General features: G+C 31.5%; 1 protein-coding gene and 1 pseudogene across 1 annotated transcript; one reads left to right on the top strand and one right to left on the bottom strand.

The window, feature by feature from the left end:
* Window positions 1–5,346: 5,346 nt before the first annotated feature.
* LOC130975778 (protein EARLY-RESPONSIVE TO DEHYDRATION 7, chloroplastic-like) lies at window positions 5,347–6,537 on the bottom strand (annotated as a pseudogene).
* Window positions 6,538–16,872: 10,335 nt separating this feature from the next.
* LOC130973995 (nitrate regulatory gene2 protein-like) lies at window positions 16,873–22,437 on the top strand. Its single transcript, XM_057898695.1, has 4 exons — window positions 16,873–18,472; window positions 18,993–19,177; window positions 20,217–20,440; window positions 21,402–22,437. The coding sequence occupies exons 1-4, from the start codon at window positions 17,053–17,055 to the stop codon at window positions 22,192–22,194; spliced, it is 2,622 nt and encodes an 873-aa protein (XP_057754678.1). The 5' UTR covers window positions 16,873–17,052; the 3' UTR covers window positions 22,195–22,437.
* Window positions 22,438–27,034: the final 4,597 nt, after the last annotated feature.

Raw genomic sequence — 27,034 nt, 5'->3', positions numbered from 1 at the left:
ACATGATTATATTTTATTAGTTAAGTGATAATAAAAATTTAATTCTGTTAAATTTGTTTTGTTAATTAAATAAGGTTATATTTGTTTAATGTGGTCTATGGCTATATTTTGTAGGGTTCACGGATGTCGCAATGTGACCACTATATACCGCCGAATTTGTACAATCAAATTGTGGAGAGACATTTATGGGAGATTGGCATTTATCACGTTTCTCATATTAGAATTGTCCAATGTCAGTCGGCATTAGTTAATGTTTTGATCGAGAGATGACGCCATGAGACTCACACATTCTATTTTTCAGTTGGTGAGTGTGCTGTGACGCTAGAGAACGTAGCAATAATTCTTGGTCTTCCGACGAATGGTCTGCCAGTTACAGGACCGACACTCAGTAGTTATGAGGCGTTAGAGGCTGAATGCTTGGATCAGTTTGGTGTTGCACCTAAGAAGACAGGGTATAGAGGAAGCTTCATCAAGTTGATGTGGTTTCGAAGACTGAAAGATCGTTTAGTGTTGACTGATGATATTCACATTCAGAGGTATGTGAAATGTCACATAATGTTATTGTTTGGGACCATTATGTTTGGAGATAAGTCTGGGGTAAGGGTGCACTAGAAGTTTCTGCCGTTAATCCGTAACTTTGTTGGGATCATACAATTTAGTTGGCCGGACCTGCACTTGCACCACCACGTTGACGATATCTGCTACGGCTGTGGCCTTCGACCCCGCATTGCTTACATCGCCCAGGACCACGCAACATCCGAGTGTCCATCTCATTCAAGAAACGGGTCATCCTTGGCCGACCTTTGGATACCCGTCTGAGGAACGGATTACCTACGAATCGAGGTCCATGATAAACAGGCCATGTTGTGGAATTTTCTAGTGGCCTAAACCTAGCTCTGTATACTCTACGAACTTGATCCATTTTGTAAACATCATGAACATACAGTTACCAATCTAGCCGCTGATTTGCACAATAAGCAAACATATATCGACACGGAAGCCGATCTACCTAGAATTCACCAAGTCACATCATTATCGACGTAGGTCCACTGCATACTCAACCCCACTGGGACACTTATGCACTTCGAATACCTCATTATGTCTGTCAAAGCAGCTAACTTGGATTTTATCCGCTGTCCGCTGATTCGCATGCAATTTGGAGGTCACAAGCTCAGAGAACACATGTCCTGCATTAATATGAGCCTCAATCTCGGCTCTTTTTCAGGTGAACAATTCATTAAGCCTGTAAAATATTGCCTTAACAAGTGCAGTGACTGGAAGATTCTGCATCCCTTTCAGTACTGAGTTGATGCATTCCACTAGATTAGTGGTTATATGACCCCACCTATATCCCCCATCAAATGACAAAGCATACTGCTCACGTGAAATCCGATCCAACCAGTTGGTATAAGTCTCACCCCACTTGCGTAAACGTTGATAATGTATGTCGTACTCGCGAACCGCCCTCAAATATCCTGTCAATAAAAAAAGACCAACTATAAACAATATTCATAATTAATAACTAGGTTTAAGAATAACTATAATAGTAACTATGATACCAATGATGACGATAAGCTTCTGCAGATACAGAGCCTTGAACTTCCTCAAGAAGTTGGACTTTATGTGTCTAATACAAAACATGTGGAAAATTCTGGGAGGAGACTAAGATCCATTACTATGAGCAATAGCTGACCTGATGGATTCATGCCAATCGGATATAAGGCCCACACCATCACGTGTCACCACATGTTGTCACAAGTTACTAAGAAAAAAGTACCAAGCCTCAGATGTCTCTCCCTCTACTATCACAAATGTAATAGGCACGATATTATTATTGCCATCTTGTGAAACTGCAACCAACAAACAACCCTTATATTTTTCATACAAATGAGTTCATCTACCTGTACTATTGGTTTGCAATGTCTAAATGCTCTAATACAAGGGTAATAACTCCAGAAGACTCAGTGTAGTACACGAATATTAGGAACCAAGTCATCTCCCTGGTACGTAGGCATTGTTTCAAAATGAATGATTGCTGATAGCTCCTTGTGACACATAGCCTCAAACCATATGGGAAAAGCTTCGTACGAAGCTTCCCAACCTCCAAAAATTGACTCCACTGCCTTCTGTTTTGTCAACCATGCTTTAGGATAACTTATGGTGTAGTTAAACATCGATTGTACTTCAGCAATCACTGACTTCATCTTTATAGATGGGTCAACTTCTACCAATGGTTTTATTGCTTTTGCAATTGTGTTGAAATCTAGCTTCGAATGATCTTGAGAAATGGTGGCCCTAGTACAGGTGTGACTACCATTGTACCTCCTTATCTCCCAACAGGACTTTCTGGATATCTTGCTAACCCTGATCAGCTAATCACAACTTGCGCCATACTAGGTACATTTAGCATAGAATGTCATTGGTTCTGACTCATGCACCCGATAATCTATACCTCTACGGATGATATAATCTTTCATCGCCTTAATTACTGCCTCCCTAGAACTAAATTTCATTCACACAGTAAATTCATCATCCGTCACAACAATACCTCTGCTGCAATCACGCCACAAAATTTATATTTCCATAAATAATTCTTAAATACGTGTCTCATTAATAAACCTATGATCCGTAAATCAAGAATAAATCATGCAAAAGTTAATAAATTAATCAACTAGATCATCAAATGCTATTTAATAAACAAATAATCACACAAGAATGCGAAATACTAAATTCCTCGACATACATGTTTACTTGATAATTAAAAACTAAACAATTACTAATTATATGCTATATTTTACCTATTTACCATTGTCTTAAATATTTGTCTCAAACCCAAAACCTATGTATAAATCATAATTCAAAATTACTACATATCTGCATTTATATATTGAGGAAACTGCGGTGCATGCATGGCCTCCAAATCCAATGACCGCATGAAAGTCGGCCCCTCAAATGGTTGCTGGTTTGTTAGTGTATTTGCCACATCCGCCACATCTGCCACCATAGTATCGTCAGCTTGATCTTTATCTTCACCCGAATCAACGACCTCATAGTTACTTTCAAACCCTTCCTCGCTATCACTGTTGTAATCTTCCAATAAAATATCTCGGTCTGCTGCAGACTGCTCGAACTCAATATACAGTTCGATGAATGATATTTGGGACCGACTTTCAAGATACACTGAAAACATTTCTTGCATGCTCGCTTCATCGGTCATGTATTTCGTTTGAAATTGAGCGAACCCACCAAATACAAATATAGGATATCTGTATAGAATACATGACACTCTCCTAGATATTTGAGAATTCATCTTCTCACAAATCACACATTTTAAATCTTCAAATAACGGTGTGAATGGAATTATAATATCTAATGAATTTTCACACACAAATTTCACTCCTTTAGATGTTTGTAATAAAATTTGATCATAATAATACACTTTTAACATCACTCTATCATCCATGATAATAGAGAAAAAGGGAAAGCACAGAGACGAGCTTCAGAGATTTGAAGAGAAGAGTGTGAGAAGAAGAAGATAAAGTGGACAGCTCGATTATGGAGTTGGTATATATAAAACTGAAATCGGATTGCGCTTTCTTGATGGTTCAATTTTTTATGAAAACTAAAATCAGACAATCCGATTAGTGGCACGTCCCACCAAAAAATGTTTTTTGCGAGAAATCGGTGGGTCCAATTTCATGGTCCAACAAACATTTTGTCCTGCACACTAGAAATCGTTGGGTCCGATTTTTTTGGACAAAAAAAATTGAACACTCCATATATAAAATCAACGAGTCTAATTTCTATGCAAGTAAAACGTCTGCCGAACACAAATCGGATGGTCCACTTTTTGTCCCTTCTCACCTCCAAAAAATTGGACCGTCCGATTTCTTTTCGTCAACTAACTGCTGTTACAATAGTGTAAAACACTATTAATTTCCATAACTAGGCATTACACCAAACTAGATTTCATAACCAAAAAAATTAGCCTATATATAAAAAGGTGTTATTTTAATTTTTGAATATCTACATTTTAAGAGAGAAAAAAAAGTTCAATATGTAGTATAAATTTGACGTAAATTTTATCTCTTAAAACTTAAAAGTATAAAAAAAATTTTAAATAGCACTACCGAATATTTAATTATTTTATATGAAAAATTGTGTTGACTCCATTATTATAATTATTTGATATAAAATTGTGGAATTTTCATTATTTCTAATAGTAGTTAGCAAATAATATATAATGAGTTGGTTTGACATTTTAATATAAGATTAATTAATATACTTAAAGTAATTCAAATTTAATGCAGCTTTCGAACATTTATAATAGTTAGATTTTGCTAACAAGTATGGGTGACCCTAAAATATTAGAAAATAAAGATTATATAATAGTTTTTGCTAGGTTTAAGTTCATCAATTCTGTCCCAAAAAAAAAAGAAAAAAGAAACTCAATGCGTGCAATTCTTTTGCGAAAAGAAAGTTATAGCAAATATTCTTAAAGTATTGTTGTCTAAAAGGGATTGAAAACTATTCTCCCTCGATCATCATGCAGTGTCATGAATGTCATTTTAGTGATGTTAACAATTTTATAACCTTATCTTAAGACATAAGAATTGTTATCCATGGAATAAAGCAGAGTTAGAGTTACTATGTATAGGTAGTAGTTAAAGTAGCAACTAGCAAGTATATCTATCTCGGTCTTATTATATGTTACCCATTACATTGAATATTATGAATAACAATTGTTCCTTTAATTTGGTTCTAATTCTATTATGTGTTGTTTGCGCAATTGTAATGATTAATGCGGCGACATTTATTTATTATTTACATCTACACTATCAAAGTAAACAAAATATATATATATATATATATATATATATATATATATATATATATATATATATATAAACTCATATGAAAATAATTAAAAAGATTAATATATATTTTATATTAAAAAGTTTAATTAAATATATTAAATCAATTGATAATTATCAATTAGATTTTTTACATAGTGACATTTTCATGCGATAGTCACCTGAATAATTTGCACTAACATTTTTTGAGTTAATAGTCATTTTCGCCCCTAAAAGATACCTCGATATCTATTTTTATCTCCGAAAGTCAAAATTAATCAAAAACATCCTCGAAAGATACCTGACTTGATCACGTTCGTCCTTCTGTTATCTCCGTAGCTGAGATGGCAAACGTCCGCTTACGTAGCCCGTTAATTGCCAAGGTGGCAGAGAACCAAAACGACGTCGTTTTGGTAGAATGCGCTACTGACATTGAAACGTCGCCGTTTTATCTTCGGAAGAGGGATACAAACGTTGCAATGCCTTACCTGTCTCATATCAACCATCGCTCTGTCTTTCGCAGAGAGCTAACTTGAGCCTGCGAGCGAGGGCTCATCCTCTTCTTCATAACCTCGTTCCCCCATTTCAACCTCTCCACAGTCACATCCCCACACCAAAGACATGTGCCAGGAACCCGCCGCAATCATCCTCGCCGCGGTTCCATTATAATCCTCCACATTTGGGGCCAGCGTGGTCCAATACACAGCGCTCCACTCCTCCAACATCTTCTTCTTCGCCGAATCTAAATCCTTTGGCGAAGTCTCCTTCGCCAATGAACCATCTAGAACCTCCCCTTTTTTCTTCGAACTCTCAGAAACCTTCTGCACCGAGAAATTGCTACAGCTCTGCAAAACCGCGTCTAGCTCCCTCAGCAATCCCTCTTGCCCCTTCGACGCAATCATCAACCCATAGCTCAGCAGATCGGAACCGCTCTTATCTTTTCCGCGGCTACGCTGATCTTCTTCGTCGGAATCGGAATCGGATTCGGAGCCCTTGGGGGGTCGGAAGGAGAAAAAGTAGTGAGAGTCGTCGACCTTGACGGCAGTTTCGTCCTTGGCGAAGGGCCATTGGATCTCGTCGGCAACGCGGGCGTAAACGGCGACGGAGCTGTCACCCTGCTGGAGGCGGATGATGGAGAAGTCGCCGGAAGTGAGCTCGACACTGTAGTGGGTGTCGATGAGGTTGAGGATGGTGCCGGGAATCCTGATGAGTACCTCCTCGGTAGGGGCCGATGGAGCAGACGGCGAAGGAACACTGCCATCGCTGCTTCCAGTGTCATTTCGGGGAAATAGGGTTTGGACAAGGTCGCTGAGGTCATCAACGTCAAGGGAAGGGTAGATAGAACTCTGCTGTTGATGATTAGATTTTTGGAAGGACGAATTGGTTTCGGGGTTGGAATCGATTACTTCTGGGTAGAAAGAGTTTCTGGGTTTAGGTTTCTGGGAGAAGGAATCCATTGATGAACAGTTGTTTGGAGATCGAAATTCGGAAACTTACCACTTCAGTAACACTCTCATCTAGGTGTGGATATTCACAGAATAAGTCAGAAATCATGAAAAAAGTTTGAATCCCTCTCCTGAAGACAAAACGGCAACGTTTCAATGCCAGTAGCACATTCTACCAAAATGACGTTGTTTTGGTTCTCTGCCACCTTGGCAGTTAACGGGCTACGGACGTTTGCCATCTCAGCTGCGGAGATAACGGAAGGACGAACGTAATCAAGTCAGGTATCTTTCGATGACGCTTTTGATTAATTTTAACTTTTGGGGACGAAAATGGATATCGAGGTATCTTTTAGGGATGAAAATGACTATTAACTCATTTTTTATTACATAGTAAATAAATTCTTGGTCTAGTAAAAAATTATTTGTCCATTGTCCTTCGAACATCTGACCCAGAAAAAGGTACCAAACTCTGCCCCATTCTACAAAGAAGTTATTTATGTAAAGATTCAATTCGGTATTTGTCTATTTTTATGAGAAAAAAAAAGGATATTTTGATTTTCAATTTTCTTATTTTAGAATAATACAATTTTTTGGTTAAAAAATTTGTTAAATAGTAACGAAAAATAATTTTATGAAAATTTTATTTGTAATTTGTGAAGATTTTAAACTTCCACAAATTATAAATAGGGTTAAGTACTTTTTTCGTCTCTAAGGTCTGAGACCAAAATAAAAATCGTCTCCGACCTTTTTTCGTTATTAAAATCATCCTCAACGTTATAAAATGTTATAAAATTGTCTTTTTGTCCATAAACAATATTTTTTGGACAATTTTACCTTTAAACAAAAATAATAAAAAAATCTCTAAACCCTCACCATTAACTTCACATCATCATCATCGCTTCACACCTCCTCCCTCTCTGTTTCCTCACCACCATCACCATTGCCGCCATAATCATCATCACTGCCATCATAACCAACACACCTTCTTTCTCTCTATTATCCGTTCATCATCCTAAATTATTATCACTTACTCGTTACTCACAACACTTTTTTTTTCAGCAACAACAATAGTCCCAAAATAAATTAACAGCAGCATCTACAAAATAAATCAACAAAAAATTCAGATTAAATAATAATTCAATAATTATCAACCACAATTTTAATTTTTAGATCCAAAACAGCAAAACAACAGAAATTTAAAAAATTTAAAAAAACAAATGATGTTTATGTTCTTCAAAAATTAAAAAAAGGAAGAACGAAGATAGAAATAGAGAACTCAAAAGAGGGGGTGGTGTTGCTGCCATCCGTTGCCGTCGCGGTTGAGGAAAAGAGGAAGAACGACGTGTGGGAAGCTACTGCTGTTGGCGTTGTCGCAGCTGTGGTTGAGAATAGGAACGATGGTGATGGAGAACGACGTGATGGCGGCGGCCAAAACTGAAATCACTAGAGTAAGAGACCCAAATCGGTGGCCAGAGCTGAAACGAGGCCATTAAAGTTGATGCCCATAGTTGTCGTTGAGGGATAAGGAGGGGTCGAGCTTGTCGAGAAAATGGTCGTCGTGGGTGGCTGAGGAAGGCGTGGCCAATGCCAAAGGAGGAAGGGTTGAGGTTGGTGATGGAGAAGGAGAAAAAGGTGGAGAAGGAGGCAGGGGCAGAAATAGTAGGGCGGCGAAAAGAGAGAGAAGAAGAATTGGGGTTGGAGTTTTGAAGAGAGGGGTATAAGGAAGGGGATGGGGAAGAAAAAATGACGATTTTATAACATTTTATAACGTTGATGATGATTTTAATAACAAAAAATATTGGGGACGATTTTAATTTTAGCCTCAAAACTTAGGCTCGAAAAAAGTACTTAACCCATATTAATAAGTTTATTTTTGAAAAATTTTTTAATCGGTGGTGGTTAAATGGAAAAAGATTATTGTTGAAAATAATGTCATAGAAAAAAATAATTGCAGTACTAAAACCTTTTAAAGAAAAAATAGCATCGAACAAAAAATGAAATAAGATAACATTAATGTTGATAATATTTGTATTGGTGATGATGACAATAGAAAAATTAACGATGGTGATAAAATATAGTTACACAATAAAAATAATAGAAGTAGAAGTGATAATAATGAGTATAAAAAAGGTGGTGGTAATAATGGTCATAATTGATTATATTATTTAAAAAAAAGTGTTAAGTAAACAATTTTCTTAAAAAAAAGGTAAAAGTTTAAAACTCTCACAAATTTTTTAATAAAAAAATTATATTATTTTAAAATAAAAAAATTAAAAACCGAAATATTTTTTTTTAATTTAAACAAAAAAATATCTTATCCTTCGTAAAAATAACAAGAGTTAGGTTGAATCTTCACTAAATTATTTCTATGAATAATGAATAACATTATGGTGTCAAAGATGGATTATCTAATGAACGTTGACATGCATACATACAAAATAACGGATCGATCTCGGTAGGTTAATAACTTAATATACCAATTACGTTAAGGGTTAATATGCATGTGATTCTTTTTTTTTTTTCTTTTTTAATTAAGCTCAACATACAGAACCATTTAATTTAATTTAATTTAATTTTTTATTAAATAGAATCTGTGCCACTAGATATATAATATACAACATTTTGGCCACGAATGTAGCCATGGACTTAAAATATAATCAAAATTTTGTTAACCGCATTTTTATATATACTTATTGGCGTCATATGTTGATTTTGGATTTTATTTTGGGGTTATATGCTAATTGTGGATTCTTAAAATGAAAAGATATACAGGTAGGTGCATGGTCGTATATTGTGCACAGATTTTTCATTGTACATGGAGCCCAAAAACTTTGAGCCTTGTATATATATATATATATATATATATATATATATATATATATATATTATAAAATATTAATCACAGATGAAAAGGTTTTAATTTATACAATACTTTATTTAATAAATTAAATGCCTATGAAATCTTATATATGTACTTTAATTTCATCAAATATATAATAAGTCACCAAAAAAAATTCATCAATATAGATAGGAGTACTTAATATATTCTTAATGATAACATTGTTTGGACTTTATAAAAGAACTTTAATTCCTAGCAATATATAATTAGATGAAAATCACACCCACTATTTTTCTTTTTCTTTTCTTAATACTAGCACATTATATTTCAGTGAATAGTTATAGCTAGTTTTATTTTTAGAAGAGTGCTAAGGCTAACACTTTTATTAAATTTTAGCCAGCACTTAACTATAAAAAAATGAATTATTTTACACTATTAAAAATATTATTAATAATTAATTAATGACTAAAAATTATAAAATCTACTCACCTTTAGACTTTCTCTTATTTTTATATGAATTATATATCAAAATTAGTCTTTTTATGTGTCATATAAAGTTGATATATACTCAGAATATAAGAAATAATTAATAAGCATCTAACTTTATGTTGAAGTAATAATTATTAATTTGTATGGTAATTAATTAGTTCTTGAAGGTGCGGTTGGTAGATAGAGCATATATGGATACATATGAAGATAAGTGGATGAGTCTTGTGTGCTGTGTGGTGGTTAAGCATCAATAATGCTTTGCTTACTCAACATTGTGACCATGTCTCAACAAAGTACACCATATGCTTAGCTCATTGATGCACCACATTTTCTTACCCTCTTTATTATTTTTTTTTGGGATGAATTGGACAATTTTTAATCCTAGACATCACAAACTTATGTACATTACGCACTCACACACACATTTAATCCCTTGTGTTTAGGCTTTTGGTTTTGAATATATAATCCATTATCCATTTATAATTCCATTAAATTTGGTTAATATAATTTATTATTTTTTATTAGTAGTTAGTTATTAATATTTAAAAATATAGGTTAAAAATATGTTATTAGATTACTAAACTAAAAAAATTGGACTAATAGCTAAAAATAATAGTAAAAAAATAATAAATTCTACTAATTTTTTAATATTTTTTATTTTAAGAGAAAATGACAAATAGGTTCTTGACTTTTTGGTCCACGGACATTTAAATTTCTAATGATTTGAAAATACATTTAAGTCCCTAACCTTCTCAAAATCTAGACACATCGATCCCTCTGTTTACTTGAGTTTGGTAGAGTCAACGAAAAAATCAAACATGATTTCCTAGTACTGGTCTAGCCGATATACGAATGCACACGTGAGAGTCTGAGAGAGTTTTTAAAATGGGACAAATTAGACTCAATGTATATTGATATGTCCATATTTTGAAAAAGTCAGAGACTTAAATGTATTTTTAAATCTTCAAAGATATAAATATCTACGGGTCAAAATGTTAAAGATCTATTTGTCTTTTTCTCTCATTTTAATTTACATCCATTCCCATATATAATCTTTTTCAGATCAAACTCTTCTAAAATAAAATAAAAAAAAAATTGATAAAATGAAAAAAGTAAAAGTTTAATAACTTCTAAATTAAGATAATAAAACGCACACAATATAAAAAATAAATTCAATAGTAATTAATATTTTACTTTATTACTTTAGTAACATTCTATTTTAGATGATTTTTTTTCCATCTTTGTCAACTTCCTTAGTAATTTGATTCTTTTCCAATAACTAACTCAGATACATTCATGAATAAGTGGATATTTTGTAAAACGAATGCATACTCTAATTATATGTAATTTAATTTTGACATATATAGTATTTAACTCAATTATTTATTGTTCTAAAAATTATAAAAATGAAAAAATAAGATAATTGTATAAATAGTTTTTAGACAATATACATAGGTATAGAAATAATAGTAGTAATTCATCAGATTTATGATTTAGCATGGCCCTTTTATATATATATATATATAACCCGATAAAAATGTTGACTTATTGTTAATAAATTTGTTATCATTTTCATCAATAATAAAAAAGTTAGGTGTATATGTGGAATCACGCTTGAAATAGTATTAGAATGAAGCTGGCTCATCATTTCATTTTAATATTTTAACAACAGTAATTCTAAATTTAAGAAATGATTTTTGTCCCCGTCAAATTATTTTGCTATCCAAAAAGTATATTTTCTTTATTATCTTTCTTGGTTTGATTAGATAATAATTAATTAACAACATAATAGTGCCACTTATTCTGTCGTGGAAAAGATCCAATTCTTAGATTGCATATTAATATATTATACATATCCAAATTAAGCATGATTCTGCTGAGAAAGAAAACAAGGGAGGGGTGAAATTTTTCAAAAGGATGAGATGGAAAATTGACCTTTTAAAGTTATAATAGATAAAAAAAAAAAAAAAAGGTGACGATAAAGAATATTTTGATAGAATCGTCAATATGCTTTTGCGAAGAGAATTGGATACTCTTCAAAGTGAGCAAAGCAATGTGGGGTTCCATGCACGTTTTGGAAAGTCCAAAGCAAACATGCATGAAATAAAAGGTTCCCTTTATTAATTAGTTTACGCAATACACAAATTAAGAGTTAACCTTATTTCTTTAATTTTATTCTCCAATTTAATTATAAAACAACCATATTACATATACATTAAAATTAATTATTAAAATTAGTTATTAGTATAAAATATATATAAAATACAAAAATATATGTTAAAAATAAATTAAATAATATATATATTTATATATAAATATATGATGAATAATTTTAACATTTAAATAATATTTTTGTTTTTCAATATATATTTTGAGAGTAAACTTTAAAGTGTATTCTTATTTGACAAAAATACAAGGACAAATAATAAGTTTTAACAAAATTTGTGCGTGACAATTTTGAATTTTCCTCTCATCAAACGACTTTGTCCCTTAATATTAATATAATTTTTTATTAGACAATTATTTCATTTTTTCTCTATTAAAAAAAGGACTTAATAAAATTGACGGAGGCATATCTCATATATCTTCTGGATTTTCGTAAAATTTACATAATTTTTTTATGTATCTTATGTTATTTATTTTAAGAGTCAATAATGCATGATTAAATTCTAAATTTTCTAGTCCCCAAAAAAAAAATTTCTAAATTTTCAAAATATATTTAAATATCATGTCATAATATCATTTATTTTAAAAATTCAAACTAATAGAAAACTCATAAGTAGTTATATCTTAAATAATAACAAGATGTAAATTTATTATTTTTGAAGTAAAAAAAAATCTTCTATATATAATTTACTTTAATTATTAGTCTTAATAAGGATTTACACTAAAATTAAAAGACGTGTGCATGTGGTGTGTGTTGAAGTGGGAGGTTCTTATGGATATGAATATGATGCAATAGATTTTATTAGTAGGAAAGATCATAGAGATAGATATGAAAGGCTCTTTCATCACTATATTGTTTTGAATTGTCTACCTTTCAATCTTTCATGCACCACCCTCTCTATCTCTCTCACTCTTTTTCACTTTATCTATCCTTTTCTTTACCACAAAAGTTTCCACTTATTGGTGGAATATTCATGGATGCTAGCTAGCTTAGCTTATAATATTTCAGTCTTAGCTCATTCCATCTTCTTGCTATGCTTTGTGTAGCAACAAGTATTTCATCTTTTCGTGAATGAAGAAAAGATATAAAAGTTCTCATAAATTAACAATGGGGGCAAAGTAGAAAGATCATATATTCAACAAGTTAAAGTGAACCCACCAATACAACAATATCCCTACTCAAAATATTTCAGAGTATTAAACTATTTTTCCACAGGCTAAAATTGTAATTCAATTTAGTATTTATTTGGGTTGAATTTTGTGGATCACAAAATTTTTTTATTGTTATTATGAATTAAAATAGAAGAATAATTTAATACAGAGTTTAATTAAGTATAAATTATAAACACTAAAAATTAATTATTAAATTAATTATTTATATAAAATATATATTAAAAATAAATTAAATAATATATATTTATATACAAATATATGATAACTAATTTAATAATTTACTTTTAATGACTTTTAAGGTTTACGTAACATTTTTTTTATTTTAGTTATATATGCTTCTTAATTAACCGAAAGCAATCAAAGGAAAATTATTCATAAACTGATTTCACACACCCTTTTTTTTTCTCTGGCTGCTACAAACTGTCTTTATCACTCCATTTTCCATTTTCGATTCTTCTTTTTTGTTTCACTTGGTTCTCTTCTATATCTATATATATGATACTCTTAAAATATGCATGTTTTTTTTTTGGTCGAACATTATTCTATAGATCACTACAACAACCATTATTTTTAGTAGCAATAATATAATGGTCATTATATATTTTATTTAATTTATATTCTATGATAATTATATATTTATTATTATTGTTATATATTAAATGATCATTATATATTTTTTGTAGTCATTAAAAAGGTTTTTATCGATAATTGTATAATTGTCGTTAAAATTTTTTGTATAAGATAGATAATATCTAATTATTACTAAGTATATTAGCAATTTTTTTTATTATTGCTAAAAATAAAATAAATAATCGCTAAACATAATTTTTTTAGTAGTGGATGGATAATTTTTTGGAGGGTGATTTTGTAAGTATAAATGCTCTATTAGAATAATTTTCTGCGAGATAATTGATACCCCATATACTTATCAAACCTCTAATAAATAATAATAATAATTTAATAAAAAATAGGAATTTTTGAAATTTTCTTATCTTTTCAAAGAAGAAGATATATTAAAAGATAAATTAAAACTCCCAGTCGCTCGTTACTTATTTAAATTTTTTTTTATAGTGTTGCGTCTATATTTATGTTAAAAACTAAGAAGGATTTAATGTGCTAATAATCGTTAAACACGGTTTAAAATAGTGTATATCATACTAATTTAATTAGTAGCGATGCATACTACTAATAATCTTTTTGTGACCCTAACTAAATGTCTAAATATATGTCCAAAAGAAAGGATGGAAAGAAGGTCTAAAAAACATTAGAAAACAATAAAATTCTGAATATATTATATATGGAATGAAACTTAGGATAGATGTCGTTTTCTTTTAAACAAGACTATTTTGTCCTGAACTTGAACATTTATAACAAATGTGAGATCAGAAAGTTCGATCCACAACCACCTTATACATATAGTGTGATCATGTGGGACTCTACAGCTTCAAACAGCAATGCATCTTTTGTTGTTATATTGTTAGAACCATTATTCATTCACATTCAACAAACCAAAAAGGTATTAGTGTTTTTGTTAGATCACTTAGATGTGCTTGCCAAGCATTATTCATGATAATCACACAACAATTCTCACATAATAAGGGTTTGAGTATTTCACACGTAAGAGTATAATTCAGATAAGGTTACAAAGCTAGAAATTTTTTTATATATTGAATTATGAGCGATGAATTATTTAAAGATAACATAAATTATGTGTTATATATTGTGTAAATTTTTATAAAATATCAATAATATTTTATCTTTTAATAATTAAATAAATATTTTTTTATAAAATATCAATGACGCTTTATATTATCATTATAGCAGTGTAAAACATTAAAATAATCAAATATTCTCGTATTTTATACTGAAATAATAAAGGCCTAAGTTTCTTATATCTCAATGTTGATGGTTCATGAAAATTTAAAGGGCAAACTACGATTTTCAAACCTATAAAACATGGCAAGATTTTATGAAAATTATTTAGTGTAGTTGACTTTTTCCCTTATTGCAAGCCAACCAGCCTCTGACACAATGGATCTGATGGGTATTAATCAATTCATATATCCCACAAAAAATAAAAAATAAAAATTAAAGTCACATAATTAGTTTCAAAATTTAATCAACACAAAGCAATGGAACATACATGATTAAAGCATTGAAAACATTATTCAGTTAAATACATTTAAATCTGCTTAGCTTCTCATGGACCATCATTAGTTCATTACTCTTTTATCACCAAACAAAGCGGCATCTTCATGAAAGAAAATTCACAGTATACGAACACCCAACAAATGATACAAATCATAAAAAGAAAAGAAAATGCCAATAGTATTCAGTAGTGATTTTATATGATAAGAATTAAATAACTATTTTATCACTCATTATGCTGCATAAAAATAACTTGAAAAATTTGAAGATTAGTTTATATTATAATATGAAACCATTCTAGTAATTTTCAATTTTTTTTCTTCAATTTCTAAGAAAATGAATGAAAAAATAGGAATTAAGTTCTTAAAGTGAATGAAAAAAGGAATTAAGTTCTAAATTAATTAAAGGATCAAATCATAATATAATTAAAATATCACGTTGACTTTTATTTTTTAATTTTAGAAGAAACACCAATAAACTAAAAAGCAAAATTCCTAAGAGCATCCTCAAAAAATTTAGAACACACCAGAACAACCAAACCCACTAAAAATTTTAATTTGTAGGTAGCTTGACTTTCAATTGAGGTGATTTGAACTTCTTGTTTATTTATCTTTAAACAAAAATGTTTAAAATAAATATAAAAAATTAGTTATTATATATTTATATTTTTAATATGTATTTTATATGTTGATATATATTTTATATAAATAAATATAAAAAATTATTAATTATATATTTTAATATATATTTTATATAAATAATTTATTAATTAATAGTTTATTTTGCATAATGTACGTTTAGTACAGTTGGTATTTAGCAATATAAGAAAAAAGGGGTGCATTTAAAATGTTTCATTGAAAAGTTGGACATCAATATTTCAGTAAATCATGAAGACCTCACATTTCTAAAATTGATTGATCTAAGGCTTCATATTTAAAAGGATATTCATATTATAATATAATATGTATATCTGTGACCATCGTAAACCTTATGGTTACAAGTAATATTATTTTTGTAATTTGTAAGAGAAACATTTTTTAATTTTTGGAGAGCATTATTTTCAAATAATTATAAAAATAATACGATTTTCAATAATAATTTATAAATTTAAGTGTAATAGGATAAAATGTAAACAATATAATATTAATGATTAAATAAAGTAGATAAAATATGATAAAATTAATAATATAAAAAATAAATGTAGAAGAAGTACATACTATTGCTATAAAATAGTATACAATATTGCAAAATTAGGAATTTATGTGTCTAAAAAATAAAATTCAATGATTTAATGGTAATTCATTTTCACTTTTATTTTGGTCTAAAGCATCTTTTTATGCATAACAAATAGATAATTGATTTATTAAATAAATAAATAAATAAATACTTTTTATAATGAAACATCAATTCTAAAAAATATTTAATGATATATTTTAATATTGTAATATTTGATATTTTTTAAAATTGTAGAAAATATATAAATCGGAGATACGATTTCTATATCTCAATTTTTTTAATACAAATAGAACGGTCAAATTTATGTACCTCTAGAAATTGGACCGTCCAATTTTTGTATCTCTAATAAATCGAACGGTCCAATTTCCACTTCTCTAATATGATTTTACAATTAAAAATAACATCCCAATAATCCACATTAAAAAAATATTATTACCACTCCAATATTAAAAATAAAATGTTCCAAATGTTCCAAGTAGGAATTATGTGCCATAAAGAAAGAAAAAGAAAAAGAAGCAAGGAGAGAAGCAAATTGGCACTTACACAGTTGGGAAGCTCAGTTGATGAGTTGAAGTTTAAGTACTCAACACTCCCAACACTCACTACATTTCTATCCCCTCTTCACTCTTCTCCTTTTTCTCTTTCTCCACTCTCATTCTGATTCTACTTTCACGCGCCGTCTTGCACATCCCTTCACGCGCACATGGGCTGCGCGGCCTCCAAGCTCGACAATGAGGACACCGTCCGCCGCTGCAAGGACCGCCGCCGCTTCATGAAGGAGGCTGTCTACGCCCGCCACCTCCTCGCCGCCGCCCATTCTGACTACTGCCGCTCCCTCCGCCTCACCGGCTCCGCTCTCTCTACCTTCGCCACCGGTGAACCCCTCTCCGTCTCCGACACCACCCCCGCCGTCTTCCTCCACCCTCCACCACCACAACCAAAACAACCACCACCACCACCACAACAACAACAACAACAACAACTACCACCATTGTTTATACCTTCACCTTCACCTTCACCTACCATACCCGAAACCAAAACCGAAACAGCAAGAAACCACGACCACAACAATAACAATAATAACCGTAACTACTATAACCGTCAAAACCGTAGAAAACCGCCGAAATTACCTCACATTCTTTCAGATTCGAGTCCTTCCGATACTCCTCGAAGTAACTACTCGAATATCTTCCCAACCGCGTATTCTACTTATTCAACTACTCCTTCTCAAGCTTCCTCTGTTTGGAATTGGGAAAATTTTTACCCTCCTCCACCACCACCTCCTCCTCCTGCTTCTGATTACTTCGATCAAAGAAGCCACGTCAGCACCAACACCACCAATAATAAGAAGCAGTGTTCACAAATCGACACCGAAGAAGAAGAAGACGAAGAACACTATTCAGAAGAAGATGAAGATGAAGAATATTCGGGACCGCGTTCTGAACAGAACTTTAATACTAATCACCATCATCATCATCTTCAACAGCAGCATCAGCATCAGCATCAACATCAGCATCAGCATCAGCGTCAGCAGTTGGATGATGATGAGAGATCGGAGTATGATTTCTTCAAACACGGAGAACAAGCGTCGTTTCGAAAACAAGCGTCGTTTAAGAAAGAGGGGATGTCGTTTCAGAAGCAGCATCATCTGATTGAGGATTATGCTGAGACTGAGAGGGAGGAAGTTCATTGCAGCGAGTGGGGGGATCATTACAGCACCACTACCAGCTCCGACGATGACGGTGGCGGCCATGGTGGTCGTGTTGGTGCAGTGGTGGAGGAGGAGGAGGAGGAGGATTCTAGGTCTGAGAGGAGCAGGTCGAATTTCGGATCGTCAGTGAGGGGGTCTTCCATGAGAGGATCGTCGGTGGTGGGAGATCCAGTGACGCCGCCTCCTCCGATGGCAGGGAAGAAGGCGGCACCGGTGGCGGAGGAGGATGATGCAAGGAGCAAGTATGGGGAGATGATGGAGATGAAGATGGTGGTGCGGCATAAGGACTTGAAGGAAATCGTGGAAGCCATTAAAGAGAGCTTTGACAAAGCTGCCGTGGCCGGAGATCAGGTCTCTGAGATGCTTCAGATCAGTCAGGCACAACTCGATCGCAGTTTCAAGCAATTGCGGAGTATGTTCTCTTCTTCTTCTTTCTTTGTTTTGATAATTTAATAATTAATTTTCGCTTTTTATTTGTTTCATTTGTATGGTTACCGAGTTTTTTGGACCTTTAAGGGGTTAAGTTCATTGGTTCAGGCTTTGAAGAAGAGCAGAGTGATTGTTTGCTGAGAAAGTGCGGGAAAATTCAGGACTAACAACTAACCAATTGAGACTCAACTTTTATTCTTTTTTCTTGGATTTTTGTTTTTGGTTGCTGATAATATAGCTCAAGTTATATAGGTTCAATTCAGTTTCGATGATTTTTTTTTTTTTGACTAACGAAAAATATAAAATCCTTTTTAGTTGTGAAAAGATTAATTATTAGAACATTTTTTTTCGTTCTTCTATATGGTTTTGTGTTTGGTTGCTGAGAAAGCAACACTCCATTATTCTAAAAATTGTTACTTTGGCTTTTCTCATCATCCAAACTATAGATGAAGAATTCGGGGATTATGAGAATTTATTCTGATCTTTACAATTTTTGGTTGCAGAAACTGTGTATCATTCAAGCAGTTTATTAAGCAACCTGAGCTCCACTTGGTCCTCAAAACCACCATTGGCAGTTAAGTACCGGCTGGACACTGGTTCGCTGGCTGAACCAGGCGGTCTGAAGAGTCTCTGCTCCACTCTGGAGCGACTCCTGGCTTGGGAGAAGAAGCTCTACGAGGAAGTTAAGGTAAATAATTTTCCGTCTTGCTTAATTTCCGGGGGTGTTTTTGGCATTTAAAAGAACGTGGTTCTTATTCCTTTTTTAAAAATTAAATAATCTTTTTGGAGACAATTTTTGGACTTTGGTAGCGTGAGGTCACCGCAGTATTTGACTGTTTAGTGTGTGAGAAAAAGGCCCTCTTTTCTTCTTTTCCATGTGATTTTACCAAAATAGCCCCTGATGGGACCAGCCTTTTATTCTGCCCATGTGGTTCTGGTAATATCCTGATTTGGACGGTGTGTTTAGCCTTAGTGAGTATAACTATTTTGAGTGTATTTGTTGTAGTTAGCAAATAGCAATCTACTTTTACTATCTATAATTAACCATTATGGATGAGCTGAATGATATCATATTATAAGATATGACAGTTCATAAATCATTTTTCCATTTGCTTGTGTAAAATATTAGCTATGTGACGCTAGTATTTTATTGTGTGGAATGGATGATATAGGACAAACTCCTTAAAGGTTTGGTCATATTATCACATTACTGAAGGTCATGTAACCTTTTCTTTTGTGGTGGTTATCTTCTGTAATATTGCCTAGCTTCCAAGGGAGTTCAATATATATATTGAATGATATACATAACCCCGCCCATTTACTCTTTCCCTAGTGAGATAAACTGGCTAGGCTTGTACAAAGGAAAGCAACAATAAAGATATGAAGGAAAAAGAAGTCATTAACAGATTAAGTTAATTTCAGCACTTGCCTCTTTCTTCAACTTTGTCTTACATGGGATGATTCATTTTGGGTCTCATAATTATTTCTTGTTTATGAATGAAGGCAATATCTTTCTTTCACTTGCCAAAAAGAGGCAGGTTTCTTTGAACACACACAAGCAGGCAAAAAAGTATGTGCCAACAAATATTGGTTCATTTGGTTGTGAATGCTTGAAATTTCCCATAAATGCTGTGTCAAACTTACCTTACCTTTTGACCAAACAGAATTCAGGTTGGTCTATGCATTTAATTTTAGCTCAGACCATGTTGATTTTTTTCGAAATTTAGGCTAGAGAAGGTTGGAAGATTGATCATGAGAAGAAATTGTCAGCGCTGCAGAGTCAGGAATACAAAGGAGAGGATGAAGCAAAGATATTCAAAACCAAGACTTCCATAAATAAGTTGCAATCACTAATTATTGTCACATCTCAGGCTGTGACTGCCACCTCAACCGCCATTATTGGCCTTAGGGACTCTGATCTTGTTCCTCAGCTTGTTGACCTTTGTCATGGGTATGTATATCTCTTATGCAATTGTTTATTGTTTTCTTTTGTTTATATTTAGATATATCGATAAGATTACTTGATTAGGCCATGAAATCACTAATCAATATGGAACTATGGTGTTAATACTTAATAACAACTTGCCATTGTTACTGCTATAAATAAATGAACTTTGATAAGAGTCATTAGGTCCTGAGAACTTTCATATAATCAAGTAAATTGGACAAAGAAATCATCAATGCGTGATCTTTTTTGAACTTTGCATTTGAGACTTAATAATCAAAGGGATTTGAGGACTTTGAACCGTAACAAAACCTCTTTGGAAAAGTTTAACTGTGAACTATTCAAATATATTTTCTTATCTTTTTTTCTCTCATTTATATAGTGTGCATATGCTGGTGTGGATCAATAAAATATTTTGGTGGTAGGTGAAATCTTTATGGCTTATCGTTCGGATACACATTTGATCAATCAGCTCTGCGTAATTGCATGTGCCTCTTTGTACCAACCTGTCCAACTACTCCTACATCTTGTAATCAAGCCTTGGCCCACCTTTTGTAGCTGTCAAACTGTTATTTTGGCTCCTAAGTTTTAGTCCCCACTTGAGCAAAAATTGAATTATTGATGGAGCTAGATATATGTTAGCAGTAGTAATGCTATAAGAGAAATGTGTCCTGTACATAACTTTCATTATAAAACATACCACTCATCCACCATTACACCCCATCAAATGGTTTATGAATGATGTGTCAATATAGGGTATGATGATTGCTATGTTCAGATAATACAACTCATGACGAATGATGTGTTGAATTAAACAATTATTGTTGCTAGTTTCCTACTGTTACTCTTCTTCATTGCTTAACTAATCAAGATCATTGATTAGCATGGACAATTTTTCCAAAATATATGAAACTGCATTATCTAATTACTGTCTTGGGCTTTTATGATTATGATGTGTTGAATGTAGATTCATGTACATGTGGAGATCAATGCACCAGCACCATGAAACTCAAAGCAACATAGTACAGCAAGTCCGTGGCCTTGTGAACAGATCTTCCAGAGGCGACTCAACTTCTGAGCTGCACAGACAGGCGACACGTGATCTTGAATCCGCTGTGTCGGCTTGGCACTCCAGCTTCTGTCGCCTTATAAAATTTCAGCGCGACTTCATCGTCTCCTTACATGCCTGGTTCAAGCTTAGCCTTGTTCCAGTCCATAATGATAATGTCAACCTCAGCATCAGCAGGGAACCCAACGATGCATACATGTTTTTTGATGAATGGAAGCTCGCCCTTGAACGTGTCCCCGACACGGTTGCATCTGAGGCCATCAAGAGCTTCATCCACGTTGTCCACGTGATATACACCAAGCAATCCGAGGAGCTCAAGATCAAGAAGCGAACCGAGAGCGCTTCCAAGGAACTCGAGAAGAAGTCTTCGTCCGTGAGAACCTTGGAGAGGAAGTTTTATAATTCTTATTCTATGGTAGGCATTAGTCTTCCTGATACCGGACCGGACAACGGACAAGGTCTGGACGCACGGGACCCCCTAGCTGAGAAGAAATTGGAACTTGCAACATGCCAGAGGCGAGTCGAAGACGAAATGCTGAGGCACTCAAAGGCTGTGGAGGTGACAAGAGCAATGACACTCAACAATCTGCAGACAGGGTTGCCTGGAGTTTTCCAAGCACTTACCAGTTTCTCTTCATTGTTCACTGAGGCTCTTGAATCTGTGTGTACCTGTTCCTATGCCATCAAGTAGTAGGTATTTTTTATATTTATTTGTTCTGTTCTGGGATCTTAAGTTCTTCATAAGGGCTGGGGTATTTTTTTTTCTTTGGTTGCAAGCTCTTATTGCTCTTACTATATTCATTTATAAATTTGAAATGTAAATATGAAGAATTTTTTGGTTCCACTTATATTTTGATGGGAAGGGGAATTTTCTTATTGTACAGGGAAATTTCTTGGTTTATTATTGTACCTGAGTATTGCAATTTACAATATATCAATAAATTATACGTATTTTGCTTTCAGGTTCCTCGATCAGATTTGTTTTCTTTACATAAATCTGGTTTTTATGCACGTGTGCTTTTGTATGAAGAATAATATACAGTGTGAAAACCAAGTTCTGACTCATTTTAATATGAATAATGATACACAGATTCATAAAAATAGGTTTGGACTCACTTTGATATAGACATCACTTTTCTCACAATTGATATTGTATCACATTTTTTGTAGTCTCACAATACAAAATTAATGATAAAAGATGTGATGTTTATACTCAAACCTTTTTTTTCCAATGGAGTTTCCCTCATTGTTTGAGAAGTTAACTAACTTGTTTTGCAAGTGGCTTGTTCTTTGTGTTCTTTCTAGAAGTAGAAGTAAAATTCAAGTACTTTTGTCTTTCTTACTATGTCAACATCTTTCTTGGAAATTCAAGATCATATAAAATTAAATGATAAAACTAGTCTCTAGATTGGTCCTGTGATGATTTTAGGACTATCAATTTTTATCTTCATTTCAAGAAAAAGAAAAATGGTGTGGGGATTGAGGGTGACAGCTAATGTGGACAAGAAATAGATGGAGGATAATTGAAGTTGAAACTTGAAAGAGGAAATTCCACAAAGCACATGGCATGTGGAAGAATGGGTAATGTATATGCCCCTCTTATCACCCACTCAATAGCCTTTTGGAAACTGCCAATCCTTTCACTTACCTTCACGTTGGGTTTCAAAAATGAATGCCTTAGCAATACTTCTTAAATTAATTGCTTCTTATTACATTTCTGAACTCACGATAAGTTGGATAAGTTGTTGTATGCACAAAATAAAATTTGAACCTCCAACGTTTGTTTAATCGGACTATTAAACTAACCATCTAACCCAACTTGATTCATTGCTTTATTTATTTATTTTGGGCTTGCTGCTTTATTTAATAATGCCTTTATAGATTTAAAATAAGTAATAACATCATTTTATGGTTCCTTGAAAACTTTTACAAAATTGTTTGCCCCGTTTAGTGTTAGGTTTTCTTGACCCAATTTCTTGTTTCAATACTTACCCATTTTCCTTTGTCCCCAAACTGATTTTCACCTTTTAAATGGAGAAGCTAAGCTAATTCAGCTCTTTAAATGAAGTGGGTTGGGCTATAACTTTGCCTTTTATGGCTCATTAGGATATCTAGGTCTCTGTCCACTACAGATGTGCAAAGCCCAAAATAACAGGTCACACCAAAAATTTAGTTTAAGATGAACATACCTTACAATAACACACCAGACAAATTTTTTTCCAAAAAAAAAAAACTTAGCAACACATGGTCTTCTGAAATAGTAGGTATTCATTTTTTTTTGTGTTATTAATTTCTGTTAAAGATATAATTATTTATATATTTTTTTAATTTAAACTTTTAAAATAAATAATTTTATTATATTCCATTAGATTTTTTATAACTTAAAGATCTATAATTTAATTTTTATTATCTAAAAAAATTTAGCATAAGACAAACATATAAATCCAAAAAGAAAAAAAATTCCTTTTTAAGATAAGTGATTTCATAATAGTTTCAAATTCAAGTCATGGATATAAAAATGGTTGTGGATTGTTGTTTTACCAAAATAACATAAAATAAAAACACAAGATGAATAAACCCTCAAAACAATTGTTGCTTGAGTTGTTAAAAATCATTGCAATAATTGATCTACTTTTGAGAAATCTAAATAGTATATAGAGTGATTACTTTGTGTCCAGATAATTAACGGTTCAAATAAATATTGCATAATGACAACAATAAATCCTTTTTCTCACATACTAAATCTACCGGAAGGAAAACTAAATTCGAAATTCTCATGTCTCAAAACAAAACTCAAAAAAAAAAAAAAAATACAAAATAAGCTAAGCTAAGTGACATATCTTACATTATTAAAGTGCCACTAACTAGTTAATGACATAACAGTATAACACAACCTATGAGAATAGGTTTTATGTACGTTACAAGAAAGAAACCAACACCTTCGGCTTTGAATCTCTTATTCTTCCTCCTTTTACTAATTCCAATAACCCCATCCCCCCTCACTACTTTATCAAAATTTTGCAACTTTTCCAAAAGCAAGGAGCAACAAAGTGCAATGCAAAACCACAAATGTTTTTTTTTTTTTTAAAAAAAACCACAAAATCTATATTATTTGTCTTTCATAAAATGTGAGGAAAAGAGCTTCTATAGTAAATTACAATGAGTATACGTAATAATCATCTTCATGGATTTGAATAATTTTTCTTTCTATAGGTCTAGCGAATTAATTATATTATAGAAATGTATATATTATGCGCGCCACAAAAGATAACCAATAACCGATATATGATGATTTAGTATCATGCGTCCATCAACATTTGTGCCACTTTCAACCTGGATTTTATATACTATACCTTAGCTTTCATTATTAACTATATATTCTCTTAATGATTTTGTCGATTTTGACCTATAATTATAGGTCAATGGACTTGTCTCTTCTCTAACTATCTATTATTGTATATGAAAACAATCAAATAAAGGTCACTCCTTGTTGTTTTGAATTGATCATAAAAGATGAAACAAATATAATATAATTATGGGAGGGGAAGATGCTAATTAACTAGCTATGTGATGATGTATTTTGACCTAATAATCCTAAACGGACCAGACTTTTGGAGAGGTAGAAGATGGACGATTCTAAGGTGGGGAAAGTATCTTTGGGTCCTTTAAGGACGTGGATGTTTTCATAATATGGAATAGTGTGGGAGTTGTTTGGTTAATAACAGTTTTTTTGAAAAGCTTCTATTTTAGTCACATGGCACTACTTTTATTTTTTGGGCATATAAAAACCATTTCTTGTTAATTGTTTATAAAAGCCCAACAAACTTGTGAAGTATATATTATGTTGACAATGTAAAATAAACTTTAAAAAAAATGTGTATAAATATTAATTTTTATTCTTATTAGGTTAAAATAACATTTTCAACTTCATATATAAAACCTATATCGAACATTAGTATAAAAAAAATTTCTTACGTTGATAGTTTATGAATTAAAACTCATAAGTAAAGTTGCTTAACTAGAAAAATAATAACTATATTAACAATAACAAAATTATTGATAATAATAATAAGGGTTAAGTATAATTTTAGTCTATAAAATATAGGTCGTTCCTAACTTTTTTTTGGCACAACAAAATCGGTATATATATTCTAAAATATTAATATTTCTTAAATATTTAAGTAAATATTATTTTTATATTTATTTTATATTCACTTTTTTAAAATTAACTTTTTTTAGTTGTACAAAATTATCAAAATAAATATTAAATTTTATTAAACATCTATAAAAAGTAAACAAAAAAATTATTAATCATAAAATATTTATTTTTTAAATTTATAGATGTTTAATACAATTTAATATTTATTTTAAAATTTTATAAATTAAAAATAATTAATTTAAAGAATAGATATAAAATGAAAAATTAATAAATATAAAAATAATATTTAATTGAATGTTTTAGATTATATATATGAATTAAAAAATATAACATATAGTTATGTAATATATTTAAAAGAAAGAGTAATACATAATAAGAAGTAATCTCATCTAATGTTAGTCAAATTCTCTATCATTTTTTAAGTCTCCCGTTGGAATTTCACTCGATCATAATGACATAAATATTATAACAATGAAGATAATTTACTTGTCCAAGTGTAAAAAATGAGATTAAAATCAATAAAATTAAAAAATATGAAAATAAATTTTAAGTTAATTATAAAAGAATAAAAAAATTAATTTAATCAATTTCAACATGTCATTTCTATATATATATTTTATATATATTTTTTCTTCGAGTTATATTTGAAAATAAATAAATAGTCCTCCTTCGAACTAAGAAAAAAACTATATAGACCATCAATAAAAAAATCGGATGATATCTAATTTTGAAAACAAATTTATTTTTACTCTTTTTTTCTTACTTATTTCATTATTATTTCGCAAATAAATATAACAAAGCAAAAAATATTTATTGAAGCTATACTAAAAAAAATATAGTCACCCAAAAAAAATAGTAAACAAAAAAATATTCATTCATAAAATTTTTCTTTTGGACTTTCAATAATAATGTACGGGCTATTAATAAAGAATATACACCAACAAATCAATGAATTATAGGGAATCAATTTGTTATTAAAAATATTTTGAGCCACACTACAAATATATATAATTATTGTACGATGTAATATTAGCCACAAATTTAGAATCTTATTAATGAGTTCTTAAAGAACCATAAAATTCTTTCCCCACCATAGACAAATCCGTAGAGGATATAGTTTTCGCTGTAACATGTTTCATTTCACCATGCTTTAAGACTTTTGTTAAAAAAAATTAGGGCAAATATTGAACAGAGAGAAGGGGAAAATAGAATCTGTTATTGAATTCCTCAATTGAGGGTTTATATACATGCATTATAATGAAGTTAATCGAACCTGTGATTAATTGAGCCCCAATTCTAACTAAATGGGCAGCTAATTTAATTTCTAACTAACTTTAACTTATGCTACTAATCATACATCTAATAGCCCCCC

Source organism: Arachis stenosperma, chromosome 4 (assembly GCF_014773155.1).
Source record: "Arachis stenosperma cultivar V10309 chromosome 4, arast.V10309.gnm1.PFL2, whole genome shotgun sequence".
In the NCBI taxonomy this organism is placed as follows: Eukaryota; Viridiplantae; Streptophyta; class Magnoliopsida; order Fabales; family Fabaceae; genus Arachis; species Arachis stenosperma.
Note: the sequence above shows the minus strand (reverse complement) of the source record. Positions and strands in the feature narration are given on the sequence as shown.